General features: G+C 43.3%; 1 protein-coding gene across 4 annotated transcripts in view; it reads right to left on the minus strand.

The window, feature by feature from the left end:
- The window catches only part of NT5DC3 (5'-nucleotidase domain containing 3), a 70,949-nt gene that overhangs the window by 18,949 nt on the left and 24,906 nt on the right, over positions 1-27,094 (minus strand). Inside the window, exons 2-11 of one of the 4 annotated variants that reach the window (XM_086401062.1) lie at positions 26,696-26,880; positions 18,362-18,436; positions 17,840-17,895; positions 12,174-12,264; positions 11,075-11,209; positions 8,919-8,979; positions 8,073-8,175; positions 7,830-7,931; positions 5,093-5,174; positions 3,854-3,940 (exon numbers count right to left, since the gene is read on the minus strand). In XM_086401062.1, coding sequence (XP_086257188.1) covers positions 3,854-3,940; positions 5,093-5,174; positions 7,830-7,931; positions 8,073-8,175; positions 8,919-8,979; positions 11,075-11,209; positions 12,174-12,264; positions 17,840-17,895; positions 18,362-18,436; positions 26,696-26,880 — 977 coding nt within the window. Of the gene's footprint in view, positions 1-3,853; positions 3,941-5,092; positions 5,175-7,829; positions 7,932-8,072; positions 8,176-8,918; positions 8,980-11,074; positions 11,210-12,173; positions 12,265-17,839; positions 17,896-18,361; positions 18,437-19,109; positions 19,335-26,695; positions 26,881-27,094 lie in introns of those variants that run through there. The other 3 variants (XM_086401063.1, XR_015164004.1, XM_086401064.1) reach the window with 3 other exon arrangements.

Genomic DNA, 27,094 nt, shown 5'->3' on the forward strand with positions numbered 1-27,094 from the left:
ATCTTCGTTTTCTGAATGTTGAGCTTTAAGCCAACTTTTTCACTCTCTTCTTTCACTTCCATCAAGAGGCTCTTTAGTTCCTCTTCACTTTCTGCCATAAGGGTGGTGTCATCTGCATATCTGAGGTTATTGATATTTCTCCTGGCAATCTTGATTCCAGCTTGTGCTTCTTCCAGCCCAGAGTTTCTCATGATGTACTCTGCATATAAGTTAAATAAGCAGGGTGACAATATACAGCCTTGATGTACTCCTTTTCCTATTTGGAACCAGTCTGTTATTCCATGTCCAGTTCTAACTGTTGCTTCCTGACCTGCATACAGGTTTCTCAAGAGGCAGGTCAGGTGGTCTGGTATTCCCATCTCTTTCATATAAGTTATGTCCTGGCAAATTTAAGATATACAATCACCATACTGAATGGCTGTTCATTTTCTCATTTGACAAACATTTATTAAATACTACTGTTTGCCAGGCCCTGTGCTAGAAACTGAGAATAAAATAGTGAACAAAAATAACAAACCTCTGCTCTCATGGGAAATACGGACCAAAAAAAAAATAAGCAAGCCAATACACAATGGCAGGTGGTAAGAAACACAATGGACGAAAATCAAGCAAAATAAGGAGTTACCATTTTATAGAGAGTAAGAAGGCCAGGCTAACAAAGGGACATTCAAGCAGTAAAAGTACGTAAATGTATGGGAAGAGAAAAATTCTGGCTGGAAAAAGGTCAAGTGCAAAGATCCCGGGGCAGGAACATGCTGGGAGCAGGGTGTGCTAAGAAACAGCAAGGCAAGGAACCTAGGGCAGAGAAGGAGAGAGGGCAGAGGCAGGAGGTGCCTTCAGAGGGGAGGAGAGGTTGGGGAGACAGAGCTTGAGCACAGCAACTGCAGGAAGCCAGGCGTTTACTCTAAGGGAGAAAGGGATACTTCTAAGGAGAGCGCTTTTAAGGACAGAAGTGGTATATAGTTTACTATTTTGAAAATTCACTCTGGTTACTCCCCTAAAGCTAGAATCCCTGCTCTACAAGTCCTAAGGATGCCTATCTTCTTCCATGGTTGAATTTCTTTAAATCTTTCAATAATTCTCTTTCTCCTAAAATATATGAAACCCTACATACAGCACAGTTTTCTAAATATTCCCAGTGGTGGCAAACTTTTCAAGATGGATCTTATTTCTGACAATAGGTAAAAAGTCAACTGGCACACTCCTAAGACTAAAGTACATGACAATGAATTAATGATAATGAAATTAATTTTCTCCAGTGCCTCAAGCTGGCTCTCAAATATATCCCAAAGGGGGCATCTAAATTTATTTTGAGAAACTGCAGCAACATTGGAAGCATCTACATTCTCAAGGGATTCCTTTGACGGGTAATATTCATTGCCCACATAATCTCTGACACATTAATCAATTCTGGTCTGATCACTCCAGGATGGATCCAAATATATGCTGTCTACAAGACAATTTATTTTAGATCTAAGAACACACAGAGTTGAAAGTGAAAAGACTAAAAAAGACATTCCACACAAATTGTAACCAAAACAAAAGTGGCTATCCTAGTATCAGGCAAAACAGACTTTGGGTCAAAAATAGTTACAAGACACAAAGAATGACATTACATCATGTTAAAAGGATCAATTCACCAAAAATATATAACAATTAAAAGCACATATGAACCAAACATCAGAGGTCCAAAATATATGACGCGAACATTAACAGAACTGAAGGGAACAAGAGACAGCTTTACAATAATAATAGGAAACATCAGTAGCCCACTTTCTATAATGGATAAAAATAGGAGACAGAAGAACAAGAAATACAGGACCTGAACACCACCACAGATCAATTAGAACACTCCACCCAACAAAAGTAGAATACAATATTTTTCTCAAATGCACATGGAGCATTCTCCAGCAGCAGCTGTATTTTAGGCCACAAAACAAGTCTTGATTAATTTTAGAAGACTGAAATCATATGAAGTATCTTTTCTTATCACTAAGAATGAAACTAGACATCAATAGCAAAAGGAGAAACTGAAAAATTCAGAAATATGTGGAAATTAAAAGACACACTCTTCAACAACCAATGGGTCAAAAGAGAAATCACACGGAAAATTAGAAAACTTGGGACAAGTTAAAATGCAAACACAACATACCCAAGTTTATGGGATACAAAAAAAGCAAGACTAAAATGAAAATTAACACCTCTAGCTATTTAGATTGAAAAACAAAGATCTCAAAACAACAACTTAACTTTAAACCTAAAAGAACTAGAAAAAGAACAAACTAAACTGAAAGCTAGCCGCACAAAAAGAAATGGTAAAGATCGGAGCAGAAATAAATAAAATAGAGAATATAAAAAAAACAGAGAAAAATCAATAAAACTAAGAATTGGTTTTTCAAAAAAAAATTCAACAAAACTGAAAAACCATCAAGTTTGATAAGAAAACAAGAAGACTCAAATTACTAAAATCAGAAATGTAAGTGCTGACATTACCACCAATTCTACAGATTAAAAAAAAAGATTATAAAAGAGGACTGTAAACTACTGTATGCCAACAACTTGAATAATCTAGATGAAATGGACAAATTCCTAGAAACACACAACCTACCAAGACTGAATCATGAAGAATTAGTAGATCTGAACAGACCTCTTACTAGGAAGAAGACTGAATCAGGAATCAAAAACCTTCCAACAGTGAAAAGTCCAGAACTGGATGGCTTCACTATTAAACATAAAAGAATGAACACCAATCCTTCTCAAACTCTTCCAAAAACTGAGGAAGACGAAACAACTCATTCCATGAGGCCAGCAACACTGTGACATCAAGTTTTAGCGTGGAAAGCTGAGAACAACACTGATGGCTGGGCCCCAACCCCAGAGCTTCTTTATAACTCGGTAAGTCCGGGGTGAGGCCAAGAATGTGCAGTTTGAGCAAGTTCCCGGGTGATGCCAATGTCACGGGGACAACACTGGACAAACAACTGCAGTGTGAAGCTTCGCACGGCACTAGGACCTGTCTCTGTGCGGGGGACCTCACGGGGCCAAGCACCCACATGCCTCCAGGGTCACAGTTATCTCCTCAAGGCCCACAGACCACACAGCAAGAGCTATGTCTTGTGACGCCATGGCACTTGGTCGGACATCCTGGGAGTGCCAGCATCCTGACAGGAGCACTTTAGGTTTCTACTTTACTAAGCACTTTTGTATACAGTCACGTATTTCACTCTTCGTATAAATGAATTTTATTTATATATAAATATATATATATATATTCATTCCACAAGGAACCAAGGGTGGTAATAAGTGTGACTCACTCACTCCTGTGCCAATTATAAATTAAGTCATAATTCAAGTCCTGAGACACTCCAGTCATTCCAAAGGGCATGAAAGCCTCATTTTCACCTACTAGCCATTTCCTAGAAATAGCTATTGTACTTTTTACATTTTGTACTCTTTCAAAATGCTATCAGACAAAAGAAACCCAGACTGATGTTTACAAGCTTTTACAAACCATTTGTATGTTTCTGATGCTTAATAAAGAAAGGAAAAGGAAAAAACACTGTCATTTATTTCCGACCTTTTTAAATGGAAAGACTTTTTTCTGAGTAAAGATTTTTTTCTGATAACCTGAGTAAATTGTTAATTTCCATCATTTTCCCAAAATTCCTCTACTTCATGACTCTGATTCATTTGGTTTGGTAAAATATGAGAAATTAAAGAAAAAGCAGCAAGAAATGTGGCCCAGTCCTCACTTTTATGAAAGCATGAAAATAGTCTTAAATAATAAATAAACTCCTCAATAAGTGGGCCTAACACTGTACCCAACAAAGAAATAGGAAATAAGATTTCTCACCGCCAGGTCACTATATATGTGGTCACCAAAATACAACACTTTGGAGCCCCTCCATCCAGTAAGCTTCAAAAATTCATATAAATTGCCCTGCAATAACAGAAAAATACAGGTGTTATATTGCATTATATGACAGATAAAAGGCCTGTACACCCCATGGCCCAAGATATCTACTTTTTTTTTAAACTTAAAATATTTTTGCTTTTACAGTTTAAGTATCGAAATATTAAGATAAAAAACATTTATGTGAAATCTTTGAGCCCTTTCTTCTAAGTCAAATGCACTTTTCAGGAGGGATTCATATTGTATACCTTCTTAAGGATCTTTTTTTTACATTTAATATTCTGTAATTTATTGACCATGTCAATAAGTATTCGCCTGCCATGTAATTTCAGCAGCTGAGACCCACCCATGATTCGTTTCATCAATTATCTGATACTAGACATTTACCTTCCTACCTATTTTGTAAGTAACATCATGATAAACATTCTTTAGCAAAGCTTTAGCTACCTCTTAATAGTTTTCTTCAGCTAGCTACATCTTAATCATTTTCTTCCCCTAGCTTCCTAGATGGGGAATGGCTGTATCCAAGCTAATCTTTCAGGCCTAGAAAATATACTTAGTGCCAAATCCATCAGTCTGTTACATATACAACAGGTATAAGCCAGTTGGACAGTATATAATACAAGGAATGTACTACACAGTTCAAAAAAAACTATATCATGCTCTTCTGTAATTTTATGTTATAAATATTATACAAATATAAAATGTTTAAAGGATAAAATTTTAAAAACTAATTTCAGTAACACAAAAATGGACAGCGATTCAATCATTTACTCGACATGGGAGAGCTTTATGTGAAACCAAAATATATCAAAACTGTACCTGAAACACAGTTCATCAGGAAATAATTACTAATTGGGGCAAAACGCCATGTGATTAAACACTTCTTAAAGAGAAACTTCCATTTTACTACTGGCATTCTAAATTTTATATCCTACAGAAAAAATGCTTAAAAAAAAATTTTTTTAAAAGCTGCTCAATTCTGAGTTAATTCACACAGAGCACATTGAAAATACATTGACTTAAGCTTAAATTTTGCCACCAAGTTACAAACAGTCAATTCAAGCAGAGCCCCCAGGACTGTGCCGACTACGTGAGCCTCAGTGAATGCCAGCTGTGACATCCTTATAACTGATCATAAAGCACAGTGACTAAGAGGACAGACGGGTCACGAGATACCTGCTTGTAAATCTGGCCTTTCTGCAGTTTGTAGATCTTATCCCAGAGTAAGACACCTTTCTCATTCACTTTTCGGAAAGGTCTAACAACAGAAACAGGAAACGTTACCATGTGTGGTGGCAGTGCAGGCTGTGTGCTGGATGAAAGACTCCACGGTTACTCCCCGGAGAGAGAAACGAGCCCCACAACCCAAACCAAACCCCACCACCACGTTCCCCAGCCTGGTGCAAAACATCCCATGCTGCAGACCACGGGACCCAGAAAGGGCTAGTGAAAAACTAACGCCAGAGTCAGATGAATCTGGAAAACACTGTGCCCTAGACATGTCCCTCTTTAAAAGTTACTGGTGGTTCTGAAAAGCCCTCCTACAAAGAAACTTTCTTTAACCCAGATTTTCCAACCTTATTCAACCATGCAGACAACATTTTACCAAAAATAAAGCTTATAGAAATACTGCTTATTACATTCATCCAGCTTTGCATTTGAAATGCAGCCAGTCTAGATATAAGACACATCAGAGAATCGGGCATATTATTTTATGATGGAAAATAGGAAAAACAGAACAAAGGCCTCATTCCTCAACCTGGGTGTGCTACTCCAAAAAAAACACAAGGTTTATTTGTCCTTTTTCTTTATTTAGGTAATACTTATTTGAACTGCTTTTCTGGTGAGAAAAATATAAACTCACTGCAAAAAACATCTGGAAAATGTAGACAAATACAATAAAGAAAAAGAAAATCATCCATAATTCCAGTACCCAGGTAGAAACACATGAGTTCAGTCCATATCTTTTGGTCTTTATGTATCTTTCTCTTTTTTATGAATATAAAATGAGGATCATTTCTGGATACTGCTATGTATCTTCTCTTCTCCAAGGCTGTGAGCAATTTCCCATGTGATTCATACATCATTTTTTACAGTCAGGAGATATGTTCACTGCCTTTAAAAAAAAAAACCTCATTTTTAATGACTGCATACTATCCTCTCATATGGATGTTCCTTCACCTTCATCATCATAAATAACAGAAGGATGAATACAGGGAGAGGATTTTTAATCCAGACATCTAGAGTGAGAGTGAGTGAGCCGTGCTGGGTTCCTCCAGGGAAAATCTAATAATCTAAGACATCATCCTGCCACTGTGCATAAACATGACACAGGAGGGAGGTCCATGGTGAAAGGGGAGATGAGGTCCTTCCCCTGACCACCTCCCTGAGATCCAAAAAGAAAAGGCCAGAGAGCATTTTATCAGTGACCAAGCAGCCAGGCAGTGATTACAGCTACAGGCACATCTACATCTAACTCTAAAACGTACAGATTGAACATTCTCTTAAATTCTCAGTCTCTGCACATGGTTCCTGGTTTTGCCTTTTCTTCCAGGAGTCACTGTGACACTCAGGAAACTGGAATTTAGCATCACAAGAGGAATTTAATCCACTCAACACTGACTACAGGACACCGAATTATCAAGCTTTAAATCACCTAGCATAGGAACTTCCCTGGCAGTCCAGTGGTTGAGATTTTTGCCTTCCGATGAAGAGGGTACAGGTTCGAGCCCTGCTCAGGAAACTAAGTTCCCACGTGCCTTGCAGCCAAAAACCAAAACATAAAACAGAAGCAATACAAATTCAAAAAAGATCTTCAAATTGGTCCACATCAAAAAGATCTTGAAAACAGAAAAAAGAAAAAAGACACATCCCATCATGGATATAGTGTTACTGTTAAAAAATAAATCACCTAGCAGAGCAGGGAAGACTGCATGGTTACCTATTGCAGGACAGAGAAATGTAGGTAAAAGTGTTTCAAATGTGGGCCATTACTACAAAAATATGAATCATTCTTATAATCCCAGTGCAGTACCTCGCAATGCCACTGACATTTGGGGACGATGACTTCCCTGGTGGCTCAGATGGTGGAGAATCTGCCTGCAATGTGGGAGACCTATGTTTGTTTCTGACTTGGAAGATCCCTAGGCGAAGGGGATGGCTACGCACTCCAGTATTCTTGCCTGGAAAACTCCATGGACAGAGGATCGTGGCAGACTGAGCTACAGTCCATGCGTCACAAAGAGCTGGACACAACTGAGCGACTAATACACTCTTGGTGAACAGGTCAGTCCAGGATGTTAAAAAGACATTTTAGAACACTTGACCCTACCCTCACCCCACCCACCACTAAATGCTAAGAGTGCAACCCAAACTCCCATGCCTCTATTTCCCAAAGCTACCATGGCAGAAAGTCTTTATCTAAGTCTGGGTAGAGATTTACTCCATTTGATGCAAAACCTGTGTTGCAGAGAAGTTTTGCAAAATCTAAGGACACTTAGTGCACCATTTAGAGTTCTATTTAAGGAGCTACTCACCAGGTGGTTTGTTGTTGCTATTTTGTTACACTTCACAATGCATCCACAGAGAGAGATCTAATTTACTATGTGATGTTAAGTTTGGATTCTAACTGCTGTCCATCATTTTCTTAAAGACTGACTCATAGGACTGACTAGCCTGAGTTAAATCGAGAACTGTTTCAATAATAAGCTATCTGCTATGTACATACTCATCCTACCTTTATTCCAATTACTTGTTAGGAGGTTTGTTAAGTATCAAAAGCTATAATGTCAGATGCTTGTGACTTTCCAATTGTATTTCACCAAGACACATTATCACAATATCACCAAGACACAGTTCAGTATTCAGAGCATCAGATGAATAAAATCTGGTCTCTAAAAAGACAGACACTTACCGCCGCTTATCGTTAAAGAAGTTGGGCTTCTCAGCCTGAACAATGACCACATCAAACAGGTCCCTCCAGTCTTTTCCAACAATATACCTCATCCCTTTGTCCCTAGAACAACATGGCAGCCAGGTTAGCCTAACATTGAAGGGATTAACTATTCTTGCGATTTTTTCTTTCAAATTTTCCACTATTTAAATACACAGAACATCGGAAGTGAGCCAGAAACTAGGCAGGAAACACAGAACTTACACAAAGCTACTGGGGCTGTTGGTGATAAGAAACATCTTCTTGCCATGATCAGCCAGCTTGGCCAACACCGCACGGGTCTGCTCAGCGTAGCAGATGTACTTTTCTAAAGAGCAAGAGGAAAATGCACACAGGGTTTCAGGGTGAAGTCAGCCAATCTGCAAGCACTTCCTAAGGGGGGCAGATGGATCCAGCACCGTCTGGGGCCTTCAAGAAGCCTGGTTCAAGTCGGTATACTGGTGCCCAGTGAATCAGTAACCAAGACCTTGCCTCTTCAGTCTAAGTGGGAAAAACTTAAGTGGCTGTCACTGCCTGCTCCTCTAGAGTCAGGATTATGTCAACTTCTGAGACAAAGGGGAGGGAGACATGTGAGGTGCAAGGAGGCAAGGTCCCTGCACTGCACGCAGAAGAAGTACTTCGGGGGCTTCCCTGGTGGTCCAGTGGTTAGGAATCTGCCGGCCAACGCAGGAGACACAGGTTCGATCCCTGGTCTGGGAGCTAAAATCCCCCATGCCACAGAGCAACTCAGCCCATGTGCTACAACTACTGAGCCTGCGCTCTAGAGCCCGTGAGCCACACTGAATCTTGGGTGCTTTACAGCCCTTGCTCCACAACAAGAAGACGCTGCAATGAGAAGCCGTCGAACCCCAACCAGAGTAGCCTCCACTCGCCACAGCTAGAGAAAGACTGAACACAGCAATGAAGACCCAGCATAGCCAAAAATAAATTTTTTTCTTTTTTAAAGAAGAGCTACAGACCCTGCTCAGCACCTGGAGTGATATGCCTACAAAATTATACAACAAAAGGAAATGCTGATCTTTTGTTATGTACATAACATCTGGTACATACCAATATCTGCTTCAATTGCTCTGTACATGATTCCTTTGGTGTGCACGTCCCGAATTGAATCCTGTCAAAAGATAGGTTTTTAATCGGTCTGAGTATAACTAGGATAGTCTGAGTGAGAGGACAAGCGAAAGGTCATGTAGGATAATGTCTGTCTGCAGAGCCTGGCAACCAAGGCACTAAATGAAATCTACATTCTGGTCCATTTATCATGGGCAGGAAGAAACTTAAGTTTCCATGGTGATAGCAGCAGGTTCCAGTGCAATTTTCAAAAGAGTCACTTGGAGGAGGCAATTTATGTGAACAATTCTGAATGAAGTCCCACAGGATGAACAGTCATTTATATGCCAAATGAGGACCAGGTAATTTCAGGTCACCCGACAAAAGGAAGGACTGCTGCTTTCCTCTTTGCACCCTTCTCTGGACCCCAACAACAGATTCTGTGCCCTAAAAAAAGAGGCAGAGACCAGTCGGATAGGATCCTCCTCTCTTCAGTGCTACCAAAAGGCAAGGAGCTGTCAAGGAGCTCAGAACGCAGGCAGAGCTTTGATCCAGCAGGCAGACACAAGGAAGAGCCTGGCAGAGCGGCAGCCTGATGCCTGGCACGTGTCAAAGCACAGCCCTGCTCTCAGGGGGGCTCTGAGCAGGTCTACTACATAGGTGGGCATTCCTGGAAGCACATCGAAACTTTCTGGAGCCTGTAGCAGAGGACTGGGCTGCAGGAAAAACTGGGCCATAAGAAATCCCATGGAGAGAGGAGCCTGGTGGGCTACAACTCATGAGGTTGCAAAAGAGTCAGACATGACTTAGTGACTAAACAACAACCACAAAACCTTGGAAAACTGATAGGTGCTTACTGTCAGGAACAAGCATCTCCTGATTGTAAACTCAACCTCAATTACCTTCCGGCAGAGGCCTGTTTCAACGGCACATTGGCAGAAGGCAGTGGTTAAGAGCAAGCCGAAGTGCAGCTTCCTGGCCTGAAATCCAGGCTCTGCTACTTACTAACTGGATGTCCTTGGGCGACTTACTCAGCCTTTCTGTGCCTCAATTTCTCTATGTGTAAAATGAAGGCGATGATATCTCATGGCATTCTTGTAAGGATTTGATTAATTAATAGGCATATAGCATTCAGAAAAATACTGCCTGGAACACAGTACCTGAACACAGAACATAGTGCCTGAATACACAAATGTAGAGGTAGTTAACACTTCATAGTAAAAACTGAACTTTGTAGTAAACAACTTTCCTCATGAATGCTAAGCGTTACATAACTCCAGTAATTCTTAAAACTTCTTAAAGATAAAGTATCTGTGTGAGCCTAAACAGAGAATGGAAATTAAATATTTAAATTTAGCTAAAACAATACCAAACTGGTATTGAGAAACTGTAATTCACCCTGTATTTTCTAAAACCCATGATTTGAGGCAGTCAATATTTAAACCTACCCATGAACACATAATAAAAACACTGTAGTATGTATATACAGATCTTCTAAAAGTCTGCATGCTCAGTCACTCAGTCACGTCCAACTCTTTGGGACCCCATGGACTGTAGCCCACAAGTCTGTCCATGGCATTTTCCAGGCAAGAATACCGGAGCAGGTTGCCATTTCATTCTCCAGGGGATTGTCCTGACCCAGGGATTTAACCCTCAAATCTTGAGCCTCCTGTGTTGGCAGGTGGATTTTTTATCAGTCCACCACCTGGGAAGCCCCTTTTAAAAATACAGATATTTAAATTTTATATATACAAAGATGCTTAGAAATATGCATTAAAAATATATATTAAATAAGCAATATATAAACACATTTTTAAGTACTAAAAAAAGCTCAGACAGCTTAAAGAATGCATCTATAAACACAGGTAAATGTGAACATAAATTAAAATACATAAATACAAAATTATTTAAATGATGTGGGTATGTATATGCACACAGAAATCTAGGTAACAAGGACCCTCTTCTTTTAACAAACAATTTGACTCATTTCTAATTCTCCTAACCCCTTTCTTAGGATTTCCAAGGTTAAATGGCAAATAAAAGAGATTCGAGACAAAGGACGATCTCAAACACCCAGCTGACAATGGAAGCCAGAGATTCTATTACTTCTGAGGAGCTGGAAGAGGTGCAGCATGGTGACCCCCCCATGTCCACACAACCTTGACGTCTTTGTACAGGTGCACAGGTTCATAGTCGATGTTGTTCTTCAGAAAGTACTCGTTCACACAGGACAGCAGGGTCATCTCGGGCAGGGAGAAGATGTCCATGAACTGCTTCATGGTGTTTCCGGAACTCTGCAGACAGGGAGGGAGGCTTTAGCAAGGGAGCCAACACCACAGCAGACTTTACATCCACCCGGGGGATCCTGGTCATCAACATCTGGCTCCCTCCCCACAAGGAAAGAAAAACTCTAATAAAAAAGTAAAAAAGTTCACCCTGTTTCTTGTCCTTCATGGCAGAGCTGATGTCTCACTCTAAGTGCAAATGGGCTTTCCAAGGAAATGCCCTGACTTCCCCTCAAAAGTCTAGCCAGCCTTCCCTTTCTGTTCTCCTTTGGGTTCCATCCAATTTTCAGCTCACACTCTTTCATCATACACAGAGGAAAGGCAGTAAATTGATTTTTGCCCATGTGAATGACACAAAAAGCCACTAACTCTCCTGAATTTGAGCACCACCACTCCCACCCCGTCAAAAGCCCACATGGGAGCTTGGAAAAGAGCCTTTCCCTGAACACTTGCGATTTATAAGACTAAGTTTACCAGGTGGCTAGGCATCTTCCTTGCATTTTGGTAACACAAATAAGAGACTGCATCTAACAGGACAAGAAGCAAAAATTCTAAGGCAAAGAGGACCACAAAAGTTAGAAAGGCAGAGGCCTCCCTTAGGCACAGAGCAGTGTGCTGCCTGCTCTTAATCTCAGGGGAGGCAGCAGCTGCTACAGTGATGACCCCAGTGACTCCTCCAGAGAGTGGGGACACGCCTGGGAAGGTGGTGGCAAATGGGGGAGGGCTACAAGGAAGGTGCAAAGAGCCTTCAGCAGGTAGGGAGGAAGGGTCGAGAAAGGAGAACCATGAAAGAACCCAGAGCGACTCGAACATACTCACCTATCTCAAATTGAGGGTCTCTCAAAACACAACCTCAATTGCCTTCTTGAGTCCTTGTGAGCAAAGAGTCTAGTAGTTTAAGATCCTAAAGCTACCAGGCCACATTTCATAAAGGAAAAAGATAAGTTACTTTAAATAAATAATTTCTCATTACCTTCCCATAAAAGTCGCTCATCTGTTCCAAAGGCACGTGGGAACCCTCGTACATTTCAATGACCTCCTCATCGGGGACCACACTGAGGCCTCTGGGAAAATCACAGGCAGGGCAGTTAGCATCAATTAGAGACAGACAGCAGCGATATTCAGACCTCCAGTGACTGCTGAAATTTTTCAACTGAGGTGCAAGACGCTGTTGTCACAAGGAAGCAGGAGGTGGTGCCACTGGTAACTGCTACAAATAACAGGCATGGTGCTGCTACTATTACTACTACTATTGTTCTGCTGGAAATGAGAGCAGGAAAGACAGTAGCTGACACCACATGGTACCCACTGAATGCCAGAAGTGAATTCCACACAGTCACTTCATTCTCAGCAGTCTTAGGAGTGAGGCACTATTATTCTTCCCAATTTCCAGCAGAAGCCACCAAAGCACAGAAAGGTCACAGATCCTGCTCCAGGTCACCAAAGTAGAAAGTGCTGGGTCAGGACTGGCTCCTGGGCTCTGCAACCACCACATCACACTGCCTCCTTTAACAAGGCACACGGTCTCCTAATGACTTGCTTCGGGTGGGTTTTTTTTTAATGTTTTAACTACGTTAGGGAGAGAGGCTGGTCTGTCCCCATCACTCTCCTGCCCTCTGACGCTCTACCCTAAGAAGATCAGTGCTGACGCAGAGTCAGGCAGCAGGCTCAGGCTGACTAACCCCCACGGTCAGGATGCCGGACACGGAATGATCTACAGCACGGGATGCTCTAGCACGGAATGATCCCAAATGCTGTATCACAGTGAGGGCCAGGTTCCCCATCTGTAAAAAGCAGAGGTAACATGCACCACCGGCCTGCTTCTGCGGGCTGCACCAGAATCTGTAAATGAATCCAGCTCATCCGAACAGAGGGAACAAACACTATGGCGTGAGTGGCCCAGATTCTACCCCTGCCTCTGGCGCCTGTGCTGCGAGCAGGTGCTTTCACCTGCAACTTAATGGTCTCAGACGTCCTCCCCTGGAATCGCCTCTAGAGCACTGTGAAGGGAAACGTCTGCTCCCCGCCCCCTTCTCTAAGGAGAAGGCACCAGAGAAACAGACACCAGTGGTGAGGAAACCACAGAATGAATGACGGCAATACCAGGCCGTGCTACAGTCGGTGTAAAAATAACTCAGCTCGAATTTCAGTTACTCATACAGCTTATCACACAAAATCACTGGTCAATATTAAAGTACATATAAAACATAATTTATATTTGACATGTAACTTTAATGAAAACATCATCTCGGCCTCTTTCCTCCATTCTCCACTCTTGTTTTACTTTTTAAAATATCCAAGGAGATTCACTGATGTTTTGCGTCCGATCTTGATTAACTTGAAACAACTACTGGCCTTTGAAAACAAAAAAGCACTGTGCTTCCCTTCCATCTTTGCTCCAGAAATCAGATAAGACACCAGGACCACACCAGCTTCTTCTAGACAGTGACCCTGGAAACCACTCTGGCTAAAGCAGCAGCAGTAAGCAGTACACACTCTAAAGGATCTAACACCTAGAAAGAGACTCAACACAGTGAAAAGGAACTCTGCCGGGTGAATTACCTTTCCTTCCCCACACGAGGACACTTCCAGTCCTTCAGCAGCCACTGCCACCTCCAGGACACATGTCCAGGCATGTGGCCACACAAACCACAGCTTTAAGGTCCACATAACCAAGTATCAGCTCAAAAGATGCACTGAACTCAGTGGGCCACACTCAGCTGAATTCTGCTGCAGGCAGTACCCACAACACACAGAGCTGCTGGAGCCGGGCTCAGATGGACAGTCAACTGCACCTGCATGTGGCCTAAACCAGAGCTGAAGTCACAATGAAAACTACTTTACACACCCCGTGTGTTTCTGAGAAATACAGGGTAGGAGCACAGATCTGAACGAGTCTGCCCTGGGTTCAAATCCCAGCTCCCTCAACTGCTAAGGGATTACCTGGACGAGGAACAAGTAATTTAACCTCTTTGGGTCTTAGTGTCATTTTTTAAATGAGCAGCAAAACCAGTACCCAATTCCTGGTGCTGCTGAGAAGATTAAATGAGTTGCTATAAAGAGAACGGCACCCAGTGCATGAGAAGCGCCATCCAGGTTCCGCACTATGGCTACGGTGGGAACAACCCTAGCTTTTCACCAGATTCCTAAAGAGACTTAAAATGTGGGTGCTAAACAGGCCTGTGGTGGGAAGTCAGTCTCCCCCTCGGCCCAGCAGTGCTCACGTGCACAGCCCACATGCAACCTGAAAGCCACCCAGTGGAGGGGGACGCAAGGGCACGGGGCTCAGAGGGGAGCGAGGCTGAGGTGTGAGCGCTCTTCCCCTCCTTCTGCTCACTCATTATCCCTTCAGAGGGCTGAGAGGAGGAAAGGGACATTTTCCCAGGTGCCGCTGGGAAAGAACTCGCCTGCCAATGCAGGAGCTGTAAAAGACACAGGCTCGATTCCTGAGTCAGGAAGATCCCCTGGAGGAGGAAATGGCAACCTACTCCAGTACCCTTGCCTGGAGAATCCCATGGACAGAGGAGTCTGGTAGGCTACAGTGCACAGGGTCGCAAAGGGTCAGACATCACTGAAGCAACTTAGCGCACATGATGTTCCAAGCCTGCTCTAGTCCAAACAACCAGCCGCCCTGAGGTGGGTGTTGGAATCATGCCCATTTTAGAGAGCAGCAGGGGTAGGGTTCACACTCAGGAAGTGTGACTCCAGAGCCACACGCGCACCCCTGCTGCCTCAGCCGCCACACCCCCTTCTCAGCACTGAGGCCCCAGCGATCTTCCCAGGACCTCAACCTGAGCACTCCTTCCCCTTTAAATGCCTCAGTGGCCCCTCCTACCTAGTCCAATCCATACCTCTAACATAATAGACAATTTATCTGGAGAAGAAGGAACAAGGTAATTAGGAGCCACAGGATGGTGTGGCCCAGAAGAGAGGAAAGAAAGACCATGTCAAGCTGAGAGGGTGAGGAGAAGCCTTGCCACCTGTCAGCCATGCAGAAGGATGAGTGAGATTTCAAGAAGCAGAAAGGAAGGAAAACCGCATCCTGGAAGAATGCCAGCCTGCACAGATGCAGAGCAGTGAAAAGGAGAACTCAGAGGAAAGGTATTTATCTGCTATTTGCACAAATCTGGCATCCACTCCCTCTGAGACTGGCTGAAACTGTTAGAAAGAATAACTCCCTTTCTCTGCTTGACCTGGAGCTGAGGGTGGAAGCCTGGTACTGCCAGGGTTCACCACGTGGAGGTGCCTGCTGTGAGCAAACCCAGACAGGAGGAGTGTCAAGAGACAGAAAGAGCACTGACAACAACCATTTGGGCCTCTGGAGCCGGCTACACCTGCAACCAGATCTGTCCCTGGACTACACCATTAGTGAGTCCAGACTGGGTTTTTGTTTATGCCAGCTTGAGTTGTGTCTCAGTCACTTGCAACCAAGAGTTTTAACCAATCAAGGAAGTGAAGGAGCTGTGTATGGAAGAGGAGAAAGCTAAGGGTTTGTTTAGAGAAGGTTGATGGAATATTTAAGAGATCTGGGCTCTATTTCTTAGACAATGGGGAGCCATCCAGGATTCAGAAGAGACAAGGGGGTTATTGAAGGCAATGCTTTAGGTAAATCAGTCTAGCAAAACGTCCAGTCTGTGGGCTGTGCTGCAAAAAACCACAGGAGCCCAGGAGAGAAGGGGTAAGTGTCTGAGTCCAAAAGCAGATGGCAGACAGATTCGAAAGATCCGCTGAAGACTACCAGGTAACCCTCAGACATTCAGAAACGCTGCACATGGCCCAAGAGCACAGTCAGGAGCCAGACTGTCTGGGTCTGAATTCTACTTCCGTGTGGCCTTGGGCAAGTTACTGATTAACATCTCTGGGACCAATAGCAGTACCTACCTTATAAGATTATTTTGAGGATCAAATGAGTTAACTCAAAACCCTTACGGCAGTATCTGTTGCTCTGCAAAACTCAACATTGTTGAGTTGCTATTTATTATTTGCATCGTCACCACCACCTCTTCTCCCTCTTGAAACACCATTAAAATGACAGTAAAAGATAAATTGCTCAAAAGGTCAAAGGAAATGAGAGCAAAGACATCAGCACATAAGACATTTCAACATGTTTTTGGAAAACAGTTGGTAAAAGGAGGCCCCTGACTCAACAACATTGAGAACAGAGCCTGCAATGGGACCCCAAAGAGAGGAACTCATGAACCACCACAGATCCCCAGAAAGACTCAGCCATAAGAGGCACCAGGAAGCTACTGTAGGATGTGCTCTAGCAAAATGAGGGAGTAAAGTTAGAAAGAGGAAGAGATGAGAGCCAGGAAACAGAAAAAGTAGCAAACTGAAGTCCCTGGATGAGCAATCAGAGCAGATCAGAGTAGGAGGCAGTAGTCAAAAAAAAAAAAAGTAACTGAGAGATTATGTAAAACATTTGAGTTGTGGGGAAATAAATGCCTGCTTGATATCTGTGAAGGAACATTTAGGGAAAAAACTAGATAGCTACATAGGAAACTAAGCAAATAAAAACTGAGGTTATTATTAAACCTAGGAAAAACCAAATGCTGCACAAGAAAGAAAACAGTGCACTACTTGCTTAAGAATGAACACGACCTGTGGAATCATAATGCAAACAAGATGGTGAAGCAAGCAGAAAGGGATCGTAATGAGGTTAGGAAAATGAGGCTGGAGACAGGGCTGCATGTGCGGGAGGGCCAAGTCCTCAGTCCTCACAGCAGGGACAATGTCCAGAATTAATAAGTTAGGAAACAGAAGTATGAGCACATTATTTAGGAACAGAAAGAAAATACCAAATATTTATACATATGTATAAATGTATAAATATTTATACATATGGTAAAGAACCTGCCTTCAATGTTGGAATCCTGGGTTTGATCCCTGGGTTGGGACGATCCGCTGGAGAAGGGAAAGGCTACCCACTCCAGTATTCTAGCCTGGAGAATCCCATGGACAGAGGAGCCTTGTGGGCTACAGTACATGGGGTCACAAACAGCCAGACACGACTGAGTGACTAACACTTTCACTTTCACATACCTATATACACACACACACAAACCACAATCCTCAACAGCATCCCCAAATTTGAGAATTAGAAAAGGCAAAACCCTTTATTTCAAAGTTACAAAGATCTCTCACTGAGCTCAGTACTTCTACTAATTCTAATAAACAGGAAGAAAAGAGACAATGTTCAAACTACTCAACTATCACGGTGGGAACAACCTGCCCCCACCATCCTCCCCCACCTCCTCTGCAGGACCCTCACTCAGGGGGCCACCATCGCCTCTGGAGAGCTCGCCCTCCCCAGAGTCCTCCAAAGTGGCCCCCAGTGGCCTGAGCACACAGCCATCGTAGCCTGGGTCACTGTGGACTGCACGCACTGGTTTCCTTGTGTGGATTCCCACCTACATTCCAAGCCCCTTGAGGACATCCTCACAAGCCAAACCATTAGCATCTAACACGGTAGTGGCCCGATCAATGTTCCTGAATGACGGATGCAGTGGGCAAATGAATGAATGCTTTACAGATACACACTGCAGCCACCCAACACTAAACAGTCAGGGAGTCTTGAAAGCCAAAGCACTTTGCTTACTTGAGGGGGAAGGGGTTAAATTTACCTGCTCCTACTCTTACCTGTAGACGGTTCCCAGCTGGATATAATGAAAAGCATCTATCTTCATCAAGACCGCCTTCAAAAACACAAGCACATGCAGGTAAATTAACGCACCACAAATTGCACATTTAAGGAAAGTTCCAGGTGTCACTGTGAATCCTATCAACATTAAGTCATCATACACAAAGAAACACACTGTATGTTTTTGAAAGGTTTGCTTGCTAATTAAAGCACTGTGCAGCCCATTAAGGAAATGACCTGTCTTCAAAAAAAAAAACTATGACAACCAGCTCCTCCTCAAAACATCGAAATTGACTATTTGGACATAAGTAGTATTGCCCAGAGGCTAAATGCATTCATGCTCTTCCAATATACAGTCTCCTGAAAAAGACTTCATCCAAAAGTGTTTTGGATAATTTAGTTCTGCAGCCCCAGAGAATATAATTTCAAATCAATTTATGCATGCAGCAAAGAAAAGCACCAAGAATACATTTTATTCCCGAACGTGCTAAACTGTAGAAAAACATGAGAATTACACCTACCCGCTGCACGTCATAATGCAGTCCACGAATTGCAAAGTTTGGGTCATACTCATACTTCCTGATTTCCACGGGATACTAAGAAGGAAGAAAGGAACTGGTTTTAGCTAACGATGTACTAAGGTCGAGGTCAAGATAGCATTCACACTTGGCCTTTGTTCGGAGGTTGAGGAGGCTGGTGCACCTGGGTAGGAAGCTGTGGTCAGAAAAGATGGACCGCAGCTGGCCTCCTGCTTCAGGCCAAGTGCCTCTGGGCCACAGAGCCCCCTCCTCTTTATCTGCCCACACACAGGGAAGGCCTCAGCCCCCCAACGTCCCCAGTCTTATATTCTCCCCTCAGCTGCAGGAATCCCTTGGCCATCCATACAGCCTTCCTCCCCCTGGGGCCAGAGACACCCTCTCTCAGCACATGGTTCCCTGTTATGGCTCCAATGCTGGTTCAGAACGCGTGGCCTGGCTCCCCTGCTATTTCCTAGTCATAAACTTGTCCCTCCCACTACACAAAAATCCCAGCCCCTTCTTTTTTTTTTTTTTCCAGCCCCTTCTTTATCCACTACTTTCCTCTCTCCCCAGATCTCAGAAGTAGAATACCAGTGACCCCACTGGTAGCAGGCCCCACCATGCCCATTTAACAGAAGGGACCTCAGAGACTTCTGATGAGACAACCTGGCCCAGGCCACACAGCAGGGATGTGGAGGGGCACGGGGGTCAGGGTCTCCCCACTGCCCCTGTGCTCAGAACATGGACCTACCAGCCAGAATATCCACTCCTGAGTCCAGGGAGGCTGTGTCCCCACGATCTCCCAATCATGATGGAATCTGCTTATGTAAAAGCCTAGACAACCATCAACCAGCACAGCAGCCCCTCTGCGTGACTGCACTGCCATCTCCTCGTGCACAGCCAAGGTCACGCGTGTGCGAGAACACCTCCTGGAATCACCAGGCTGACCCACAAGCAATGAGTAATTCCAGCCAAACTGCAGGGAGCGCTGAGTCAAATGTCACATTTGAGCTCATTTATCTAACACCCTTCACATGTGCCAAGAAATCACTCAATGCTATTTCCACTCCTGGGCGTTTCCAAGAATCTTGCACACAGTGTATGGTCCTTCATTTTTACTAATACACTTCACACACAGACACACATACACGGAAACTCTGGTTGGGAACACTGTTAACAGTAACATCTAGTCGAGGAAGTCAAAGACGCTCCCATCAGCCAGGAAGTGACACATTTCTCCAATGACCTATGGCTAGATTTTCTGGACTCATAGAGCTTAGAAAGTGCCTACCAGCCAGAAAAACATGACTCACCCAACGTGTCATGAAAATGACTGGTGTCCCTGACAGCAGAAGAACTATAAACAATAAAAGACCTTTACTTGGGGTTTTATTAAAAATCTTCTGATTTGGGCTTTGTCTGGGTTTCCTTCAGTTCCTAGATTTGTTCTCATTCTGAATGCAATCTGGACAGGCTAGTGTGTGCAGGCAAAGATCAAAGTTTCCCCTTAAAATGCTACAGAACTGTCCTTTACAGCTTTAAGTAAAGTTAATACTAAAATGCTGCAGAGAAACCCAGCAATTCCCCGTGCATAATTTCTAAAATTCTGTAGCCTGTCCACATGGCCCCCTTCCTGGATAATCAATCACGGAGCTCTGGAAAGAGCTGCGAACCTCCACATTACAACACTGCCTTTGAGTTCCTGAGGTCCCAATGCCTATAAATATGATATATCTGCTTTTCAGAGGTCTCAGTTTGATATTTAAAGTAACCTAAATTATGAGTCTAATTAGAGGAGAGCAAAAGCGTATAGAAACAAAGTTCTCCAAGATCCACACAGAATATGAAGCCAGGACAAAACTACCTGCATCATGATACTCTCTTAACAGGTGGAATTCAACGAGTATGTCAAGTGTTTACTGAGCATGTACTTTGTGCCAAGGCCTAGGAATGCAGTAGTGAACAAAACTGACACCATCAGGACTTCCCTTGCGGTCCAGTGGTTAAGACTCTGAACTTCTGCCACAGGGGGCATGGGTTCGATCCCTGGTCAGGGAACTAACATCCTGTATGCCGTGCCGCATGGCCAAAAAAATTAAAACAATAACAATATATCAAAAAAAAATTTTTAAAACTGACACCATCTCTGCCCCTAAGAAGTTTCCATCCTATGGTGGGCAGGCAAAACAAATCAACATTTGTACAGTGCTTCATAGTGGTAAGTAAAGGGTTTGGAAATCTGGTGGAAAAAAAAAAATAAAGAGCAAGGCTTCAGGCTACCCGGAGCCAGGCAGGACATTCCACCAGAGGAACCGGAAAGCACAGAGGCCCAAAGGTAGGAGCGTGTGTGGCGGTTCAAGGAGTAGCCAGGTGCCTGCTGTGGTTGGAGCGCAGTGAAAGCAGGTGGGAGGAGGCGAGGCGGGTGAGGAAGCCAGGGTCCAGGAGCATTGGAGGCCTTCAGTGTCACTCCAAGCGTGATGGGAAGGCTCGGGGGGATTCTGAGTCCAAAAGTGAAATGACTAGTGTTTAAAGGTTCACTCTTGCTGCCGAATGGAGAACAAACTAAGGGGCATGAATGGAAGCAAGGGGCCTAGTTTAAGGCTACTGCACCATCGGGTGGGAGGTGATGGTGGCGTAGACCAGGGTGGAGGCAGCGCAGGAGGTGAGAAGTGGATGGAGGCAGGACATATTTCCATTGAATATTCTTCTGAATGAGTGAAAAGAGAGCTCACAGCTGCAGAGACTAACTTCCTCTCATACAGTGCAGCACCCGAAGGGAGATTAAGAGTCATCCCTGGTTCGGGAAGATTCCACGTGCCATGAAGCCACAATTACTGAAGCCTGCACCCTAGAGTCCGTGCTCCACAACAAGAGAAGTCACTGCAATGGGAAGCCTGCGTACCACCACGAAGAGTAGCCCTCCCCCGCCCACCCCACCCCACCCCACCCCAACCACCCCATCCGCCCCGCTCACTGCAGGGACAGAGAGCCTGCATGCAGCAATGAAGACCCACCACAGCCGAAAAAATAAATAAATCTTTAAAAAAAACTCTCACTCTCTTTTAACAAAAGACGAGAGAATGGATAATTATGAAGAGGCTGGAACATTCACATCTGCTTTTAGGGAAGATGCTAAATTGCAAACTTGCTGCTCTATTACTGTGCATCTCAAAAGCAGATGTCTCTCATCTTCTCAAGTACTTTTAGTCTTTAGCAGAAAAAAAAAAAAATGGAACCACACTCAGTGCTTCCAACAGCATCGTGGAAGAATCATTTCAGATCCAAAACCAGAGAAAAATTTGCATAAGCATAATTGCCTCTATTAATATGTCTGATATAATTAGTGTTAGGACATACTTCTTTTATTAAAGCAACAAACAGACATAATGGGAATGAAATTTCAACTATCTTAAATCAAGAAGCTTTTCCAATCAGAATGAGTATACCTTTCTTTCCTTTATTTCATCTCTCTTTGCCCTCAAAGTTCATAAATTTTTAATCTTCATGAATATTTTATTTTTATCTGAACAATAAACCCATAGGATAGAAAGAAAAGGTGTTACTAATCCCACAAAGGCCAATGTAAACAGAAGACAGCATCTGTGCCTTGCAAACAGACAGATTGAAGTTCAAATTCGAGGACTTCCCTGGTGGCCCAGTGGTTAAGACTCCACCCTTCCAATGCAGGGGGCACAGATTTGATCCCCAGTTGGGGAACTAAGATTCTACACGCCATGTGGTTTGGCCAAGAAATAAATAAATTAATGAATTTTTTTTTGTAAGTTCAAATTCTGGTTCTGCCTTCTTTCTTGTCTTGTGGCTTTGAACTACTAGCTGGACTCTGTAAGTCTCAGTTTGCTCAACTGTAAAACAGAGACACTATCTGTCTGCAGGGCTGTCACGCAGATTAGCAATAACAGTAACAACAGCTAATAACAGTAGTAATAGTTAACCTTTAATGAGTGTTTTCTATGTGCCAGGCACTTCACATAAATCAACTCCTTTAATTATGACAATAACATTGTGAGGAAAGTACTACTGCTGTGACCATTTCACAGAGGACAATACTAGGCCCAGAAGCATTAAGTCTGTTACTCAAGACTACCTAAAGGATAAGTAGTAAAAGCCAGGATTCAAAATCCAGAAGTCAGGCTCCAGAGCCTGTGCTTTTGGCACCGAGCAGACAATGAACAGACGGGGTGCTGTTAGCATAATGACTTTCATTTTATAAGTAATATCACAGCAATGATATTTTATTTTTTTTTAATAAGTTTTATACGTAATGTCACAGCAAACACTGCAGACGACCTAGAATTCAAACACCAGCTATGGTGCAAGACCCCTTCAGCTCGGAGTGCAAGACTCTCTGGCAGGGAGGTGGGGAGATGGTGGGGCGAGCTGGCAGACAGGCCAGCAAGGGCAGGACTACCTCACTCTTACTCTGCTGCCATCCTCAAAGTCAAGGGAAAGGTCCGTAGGTTAGATCGAAGAGAAGGGAATCTCTTGAACAAATGGAGACATGCAGCTGGGTGAAGAGTAGCTAGATGAGTTTACCTCTGATCAAGTGGCCATAACTAAAGAGAGCCTGGTGGGTGAGGGAATGTTACTTTGGGCAAGCACCATTTCTGCATTGTGAATAAGGACGGATGAGTTTCTTATTAATCCCACTGACAGCCAAAAGCTGAGGGGAATCAGGAAATACACTGCATCAAATGGCAAGGACCCAGAACTTATGGACCCTTTAACAACAGTACTGAAGGTCTGCTATCCAGAACCAGGAAGCCGATGGTCACCCCCTGTTCCACACTAGTCAGACCCCACCTGCAGGAACAGCTTCAGTTCGGAGCCTCATACTTGAGGGGGATAAACCAGAGGACACACAAAGTGATGAAAAAGAAAGGAGGTCAAAGGGGAATGGCTGGGAAAACCAAGAATAATCCAACTGGGAAAAGAGAAGACCGGAGGGCATAACAGTCCATTATAACACCCAGCCCGTGACTCAAATAGTCAGGTAGAAAACATTCGTGTTCATGATTTAGGTTTCTAGGCTACTCATGTCCACCCTTGCTCATCCCCAGCCCACCTCTGTGGATAAACTCCTTCCAGACTCCACTGAAATGTCACCTTCTTGGCTCTTTCCTCAGGCAGGAGGAATTCCTGCAGAGAAATTCTCTCGGGCAGAGAAAACTGTTCAAACCATCCTCCACACAGGTCTAGCTCTCTGTTCAGATGTCTATAGGGCTCCACCAGGTGGTTCAGTTCAGTTCAGTCGCTCAGTTGTGTCTGACTCTTTGCGACCCCATGAATCACAGCACGCCAGGCCTCCCTGTCCATCACCAACTCCTGGAGTTCACTCAGACTCACGTCCATTGAGTCAGTGATGCCATCCAGTCATCTCATCCTCTGTCGTCCCCTTCTCCTTCTGCCCCTAGTCCCTCCCAGCATCAGAGTCTTTTCCAATGAGTCAACTCTTCGCATGAGGTGGCTAAAGTACTGGAGTTTCAGCTTTAGCATCATTCCTTCCAAAGAAATCCCAGGGCTGATCTCCTTCAGAATGGACTGGTTGGATCTCCTTGCAGTCCAAGGGACTCTCAAGAGTCTTCTCCAACACCACAGTTCAAAAGCATCAATTCTTCGGCACTCAGCCTTCTTCACAGTCCAACTCTCACATCCATACATGACCCCTGGAAAAACCATAGCCTTGACTAGATGGACCTTTGTTGGCAAAGTAATGTCTCTGCTTTTTAATATGCTATCTAGGTTGGACATAACTTTCCTTCCAAGGAGTAAGCGTCTTTTAATTTCATGGCTGCAGTCACCACCTGCAGTGATTTTGGAGCCCAAAAAAATAAAGTCTGACACTGTTTCCACTGTTTCCCCATCTATTTGCCATGAAGTGATGGGACCAGATGACATGATCTTCATTTTCTGAATGTTGAGCTTTAAGCCAACTTTTTTACTCCCCTCTTTCACTTTCATCAAGAGGCTTTTTAGTTCCTCTTCACTTTCTGCCATAAGGATGGTGTCATCTGCATATCTGAGGTTATTGATATTTCTCCTGGCAATCTTGATTCCAGCTTGTGTTTCTTCCAGTCCAGCGTTTCTCATGATGTACTCTGCATATAAGTTAAATAAGCAGGGTGACAATATACAGCCTTGACGTACTCCTTTTCCTATTTGGAACCAGTCTGTTATTCCATGTCCAGTTCTAACTGTTGCTTCCTGACCTGCATACAGATTTCTCAAGAGGCAGGTCAGTAGGTGCCCAATATGCTACTGGAGATCAGTGGAGAAATAACTCCAGAAAGAATGAAGGGATGGAGCCAAAGCAAAAACAATACCCAGCTGTGGATGTGACTGGTGATAGAAGCAAGGTCCGATGCTGTAAAGAGCAATACTGCATAGGAACCTGGAATGTCAGGTCCATGAATCAAGGCAAATTGGAAGTGGTCAAACAAGAGATGGCAAGAGTGAATGTCGACATTCTAGGAATCAGCAAACTAAAATGGACTGGAATGGGTGAATTTAACTCAGATGACCATTATATCTACTACTGCGGGCAGGAATCCCTCAGAAGAAATGGAGTAGCCATCATGGTCAACAAGAGAGTCCATAATTCAGTACTTGGATGCAATCTCAAAAACGACAGAATGACTTCTGTTCGTTTCCAAGGCAAACCATTCAATATCACAGTAATCCAAGTCTATGCCCCAACCAGTAACACTGAAGAAGCTGAAGTTGAACGGTTCTATGAAGACCTACAAGACCTTTTAGAACACCCAAAAGATATCCTTTTCATTATAGGGGACTGGAATGCAAAAGTAGGAAGTCAAGAAACACCTGGAGTAACAGGCAAATTTGGCCTTGGAATACGGAATGAAGCAGGGCAAAGACTAATAGAGTTTTGCCAAGAAAATGCACTGGTCATAGCAAACACCCTCTTCTAACAACACAAGAGAAGACTCTACACATGGACATCACCAGATGGTCAACACCGAAATCAGATTGATTATATTCTTTGCAGCCAAAGATGGAGAAGCTCATACAGTCAACAAAAACAAGACCAGGAGCTGACTGTGGCTCAGATCATGAACTCCTTACTACCAAATTCAGACTTAAATTGAAGAAAGTAGGGAAAACCACCAGATGGAGGCTTCATAATTTAGCTGCCCACAGGACAGACACCTCCAATAGACTGCTGGTTCTCCAAGGGCAGCACCTGTGTCCTACTCACCTTCACCCTGCCTGCTCCATGAGAGCTCAGCACAGAAGAGACACTGAGTAAAGGATGAAGGAATGTGTGAAGGGAAAAATGAAGGAAAAAGCAGGTGTCAGTGGAAGAACTCCCCAAGTTCAGAACACCTCTGGGAGGGATGCCCTCCAGTCACCTCTCTTGGAATGCTGTGGGGCGTTTTCAAAGGGCCCTGGTCCAGACGACCTCTGAAGATGCTTCTCATCCTGGTTCCTGAAATGTATTCCAACTAGACTAGAGAAAACCACGTTCAGTTTAGAGTGTTTCTTTCTTCCTTCTTTATTATAAGCTCTCAGCAATACTAAGCATCAGAAGACATTCAAATATTCCTTATCTAAGAATGCAATTCAGTTCAGTGATGAGGGCAGAACACTGCCCATGATTTGAAGAATTCCTTCTAACCAGAAATTAACAGGCTGCCCCTTCATCAGACTTTGGGAGGACCTGTGTCACTTGCTCTGTGAGACAGCATAGTGCAAATGACCACGGCTGAATCTCCACTAATGAGTAACTTGGTACAGTCTTCTATCAGAGACATCTAAAGATTTTTTTAAACATACAACTACCTTCCAGGTACAAAGTTTCAGTTAGGCAAGATAAATAAGTTCTGGAGATCTATTATACAGCATAGTACCTAGAGCTAACAATATTGTATTCTATACTTGGAATTTGCTAAATGGGTGTATCTTAGCTAAGCACTGCACCACACACACATGCATACACCCAACAATAACAATAAAGGGAGCAGGAGGAAACTTAGGTAAGTGATGGATAGTTTATGACCTTGATGGTGATTTATACACTTATCCCAAAACTCAATGACCTTTATATATATGTGTGTGTATATACATATGTATGTGTATATATGTGTAAATATATATAGCTTTTTACATGTCAATCATAACTCAAAAAAGTATTTTTTAAAAAAAACTATTTTCCAGATAGTCATTTGGAATGGAACCACATCTACTCATACATTCAGCAACAATTTACTAAGTAACATCTACTGTGCCGGGCATGAGGCCAGGTCAGCTCAAATCCCCACGGGGGGCGGGCGGGGAGACTGGAAGTCCCTGTGCTCTTACCCGGTGTTCGTTGATGAGAAGGTCCCGAGCAGCATTAAATATCAGTGTGTGGAGGTGTTTTGAATAAAACACCAAGGTGTAGTCATAATCAAAGCCATAGATTTCAATGTCTGACAGGCTCATCTCATTGTTTGAGAAGATGGCATCTGGATTTAACAAGTTGTTCATAATCGAAGGAACCAGTTCTAGAAGTAAAGGGGGAGAAAAGACGTTACACCCTATGATAAATAAAAGTTAGCATGACGTAAACAAAATGAGTAAATTACAGCACAAGAGTAATTAGCTTTACCTTGAAAACATGATGCTAAGTGAAAGAAGCCAGTCACAAAGAGTTGCACACTGTAGGACTCGATTTAAATGAAATGTCTAGAACAGACAAACCCCTTGAGACAGAAACTA

The sequence above is a fragment of the Bos grunniens genome, chromosome 5 (genome assembly GCF_055505025.1).
Source record: "Bos grunniens cultivar Pamir isolate PY7600 chromosome 5, Bosgru_T2T1.0, whole genome shotgun sequence".
Lineage (NCBI taxonomy): Eukaryota > Metazoa > Chordata > Mammalia > Artiodactyla > Bovidae > Bos > Bos grunniens.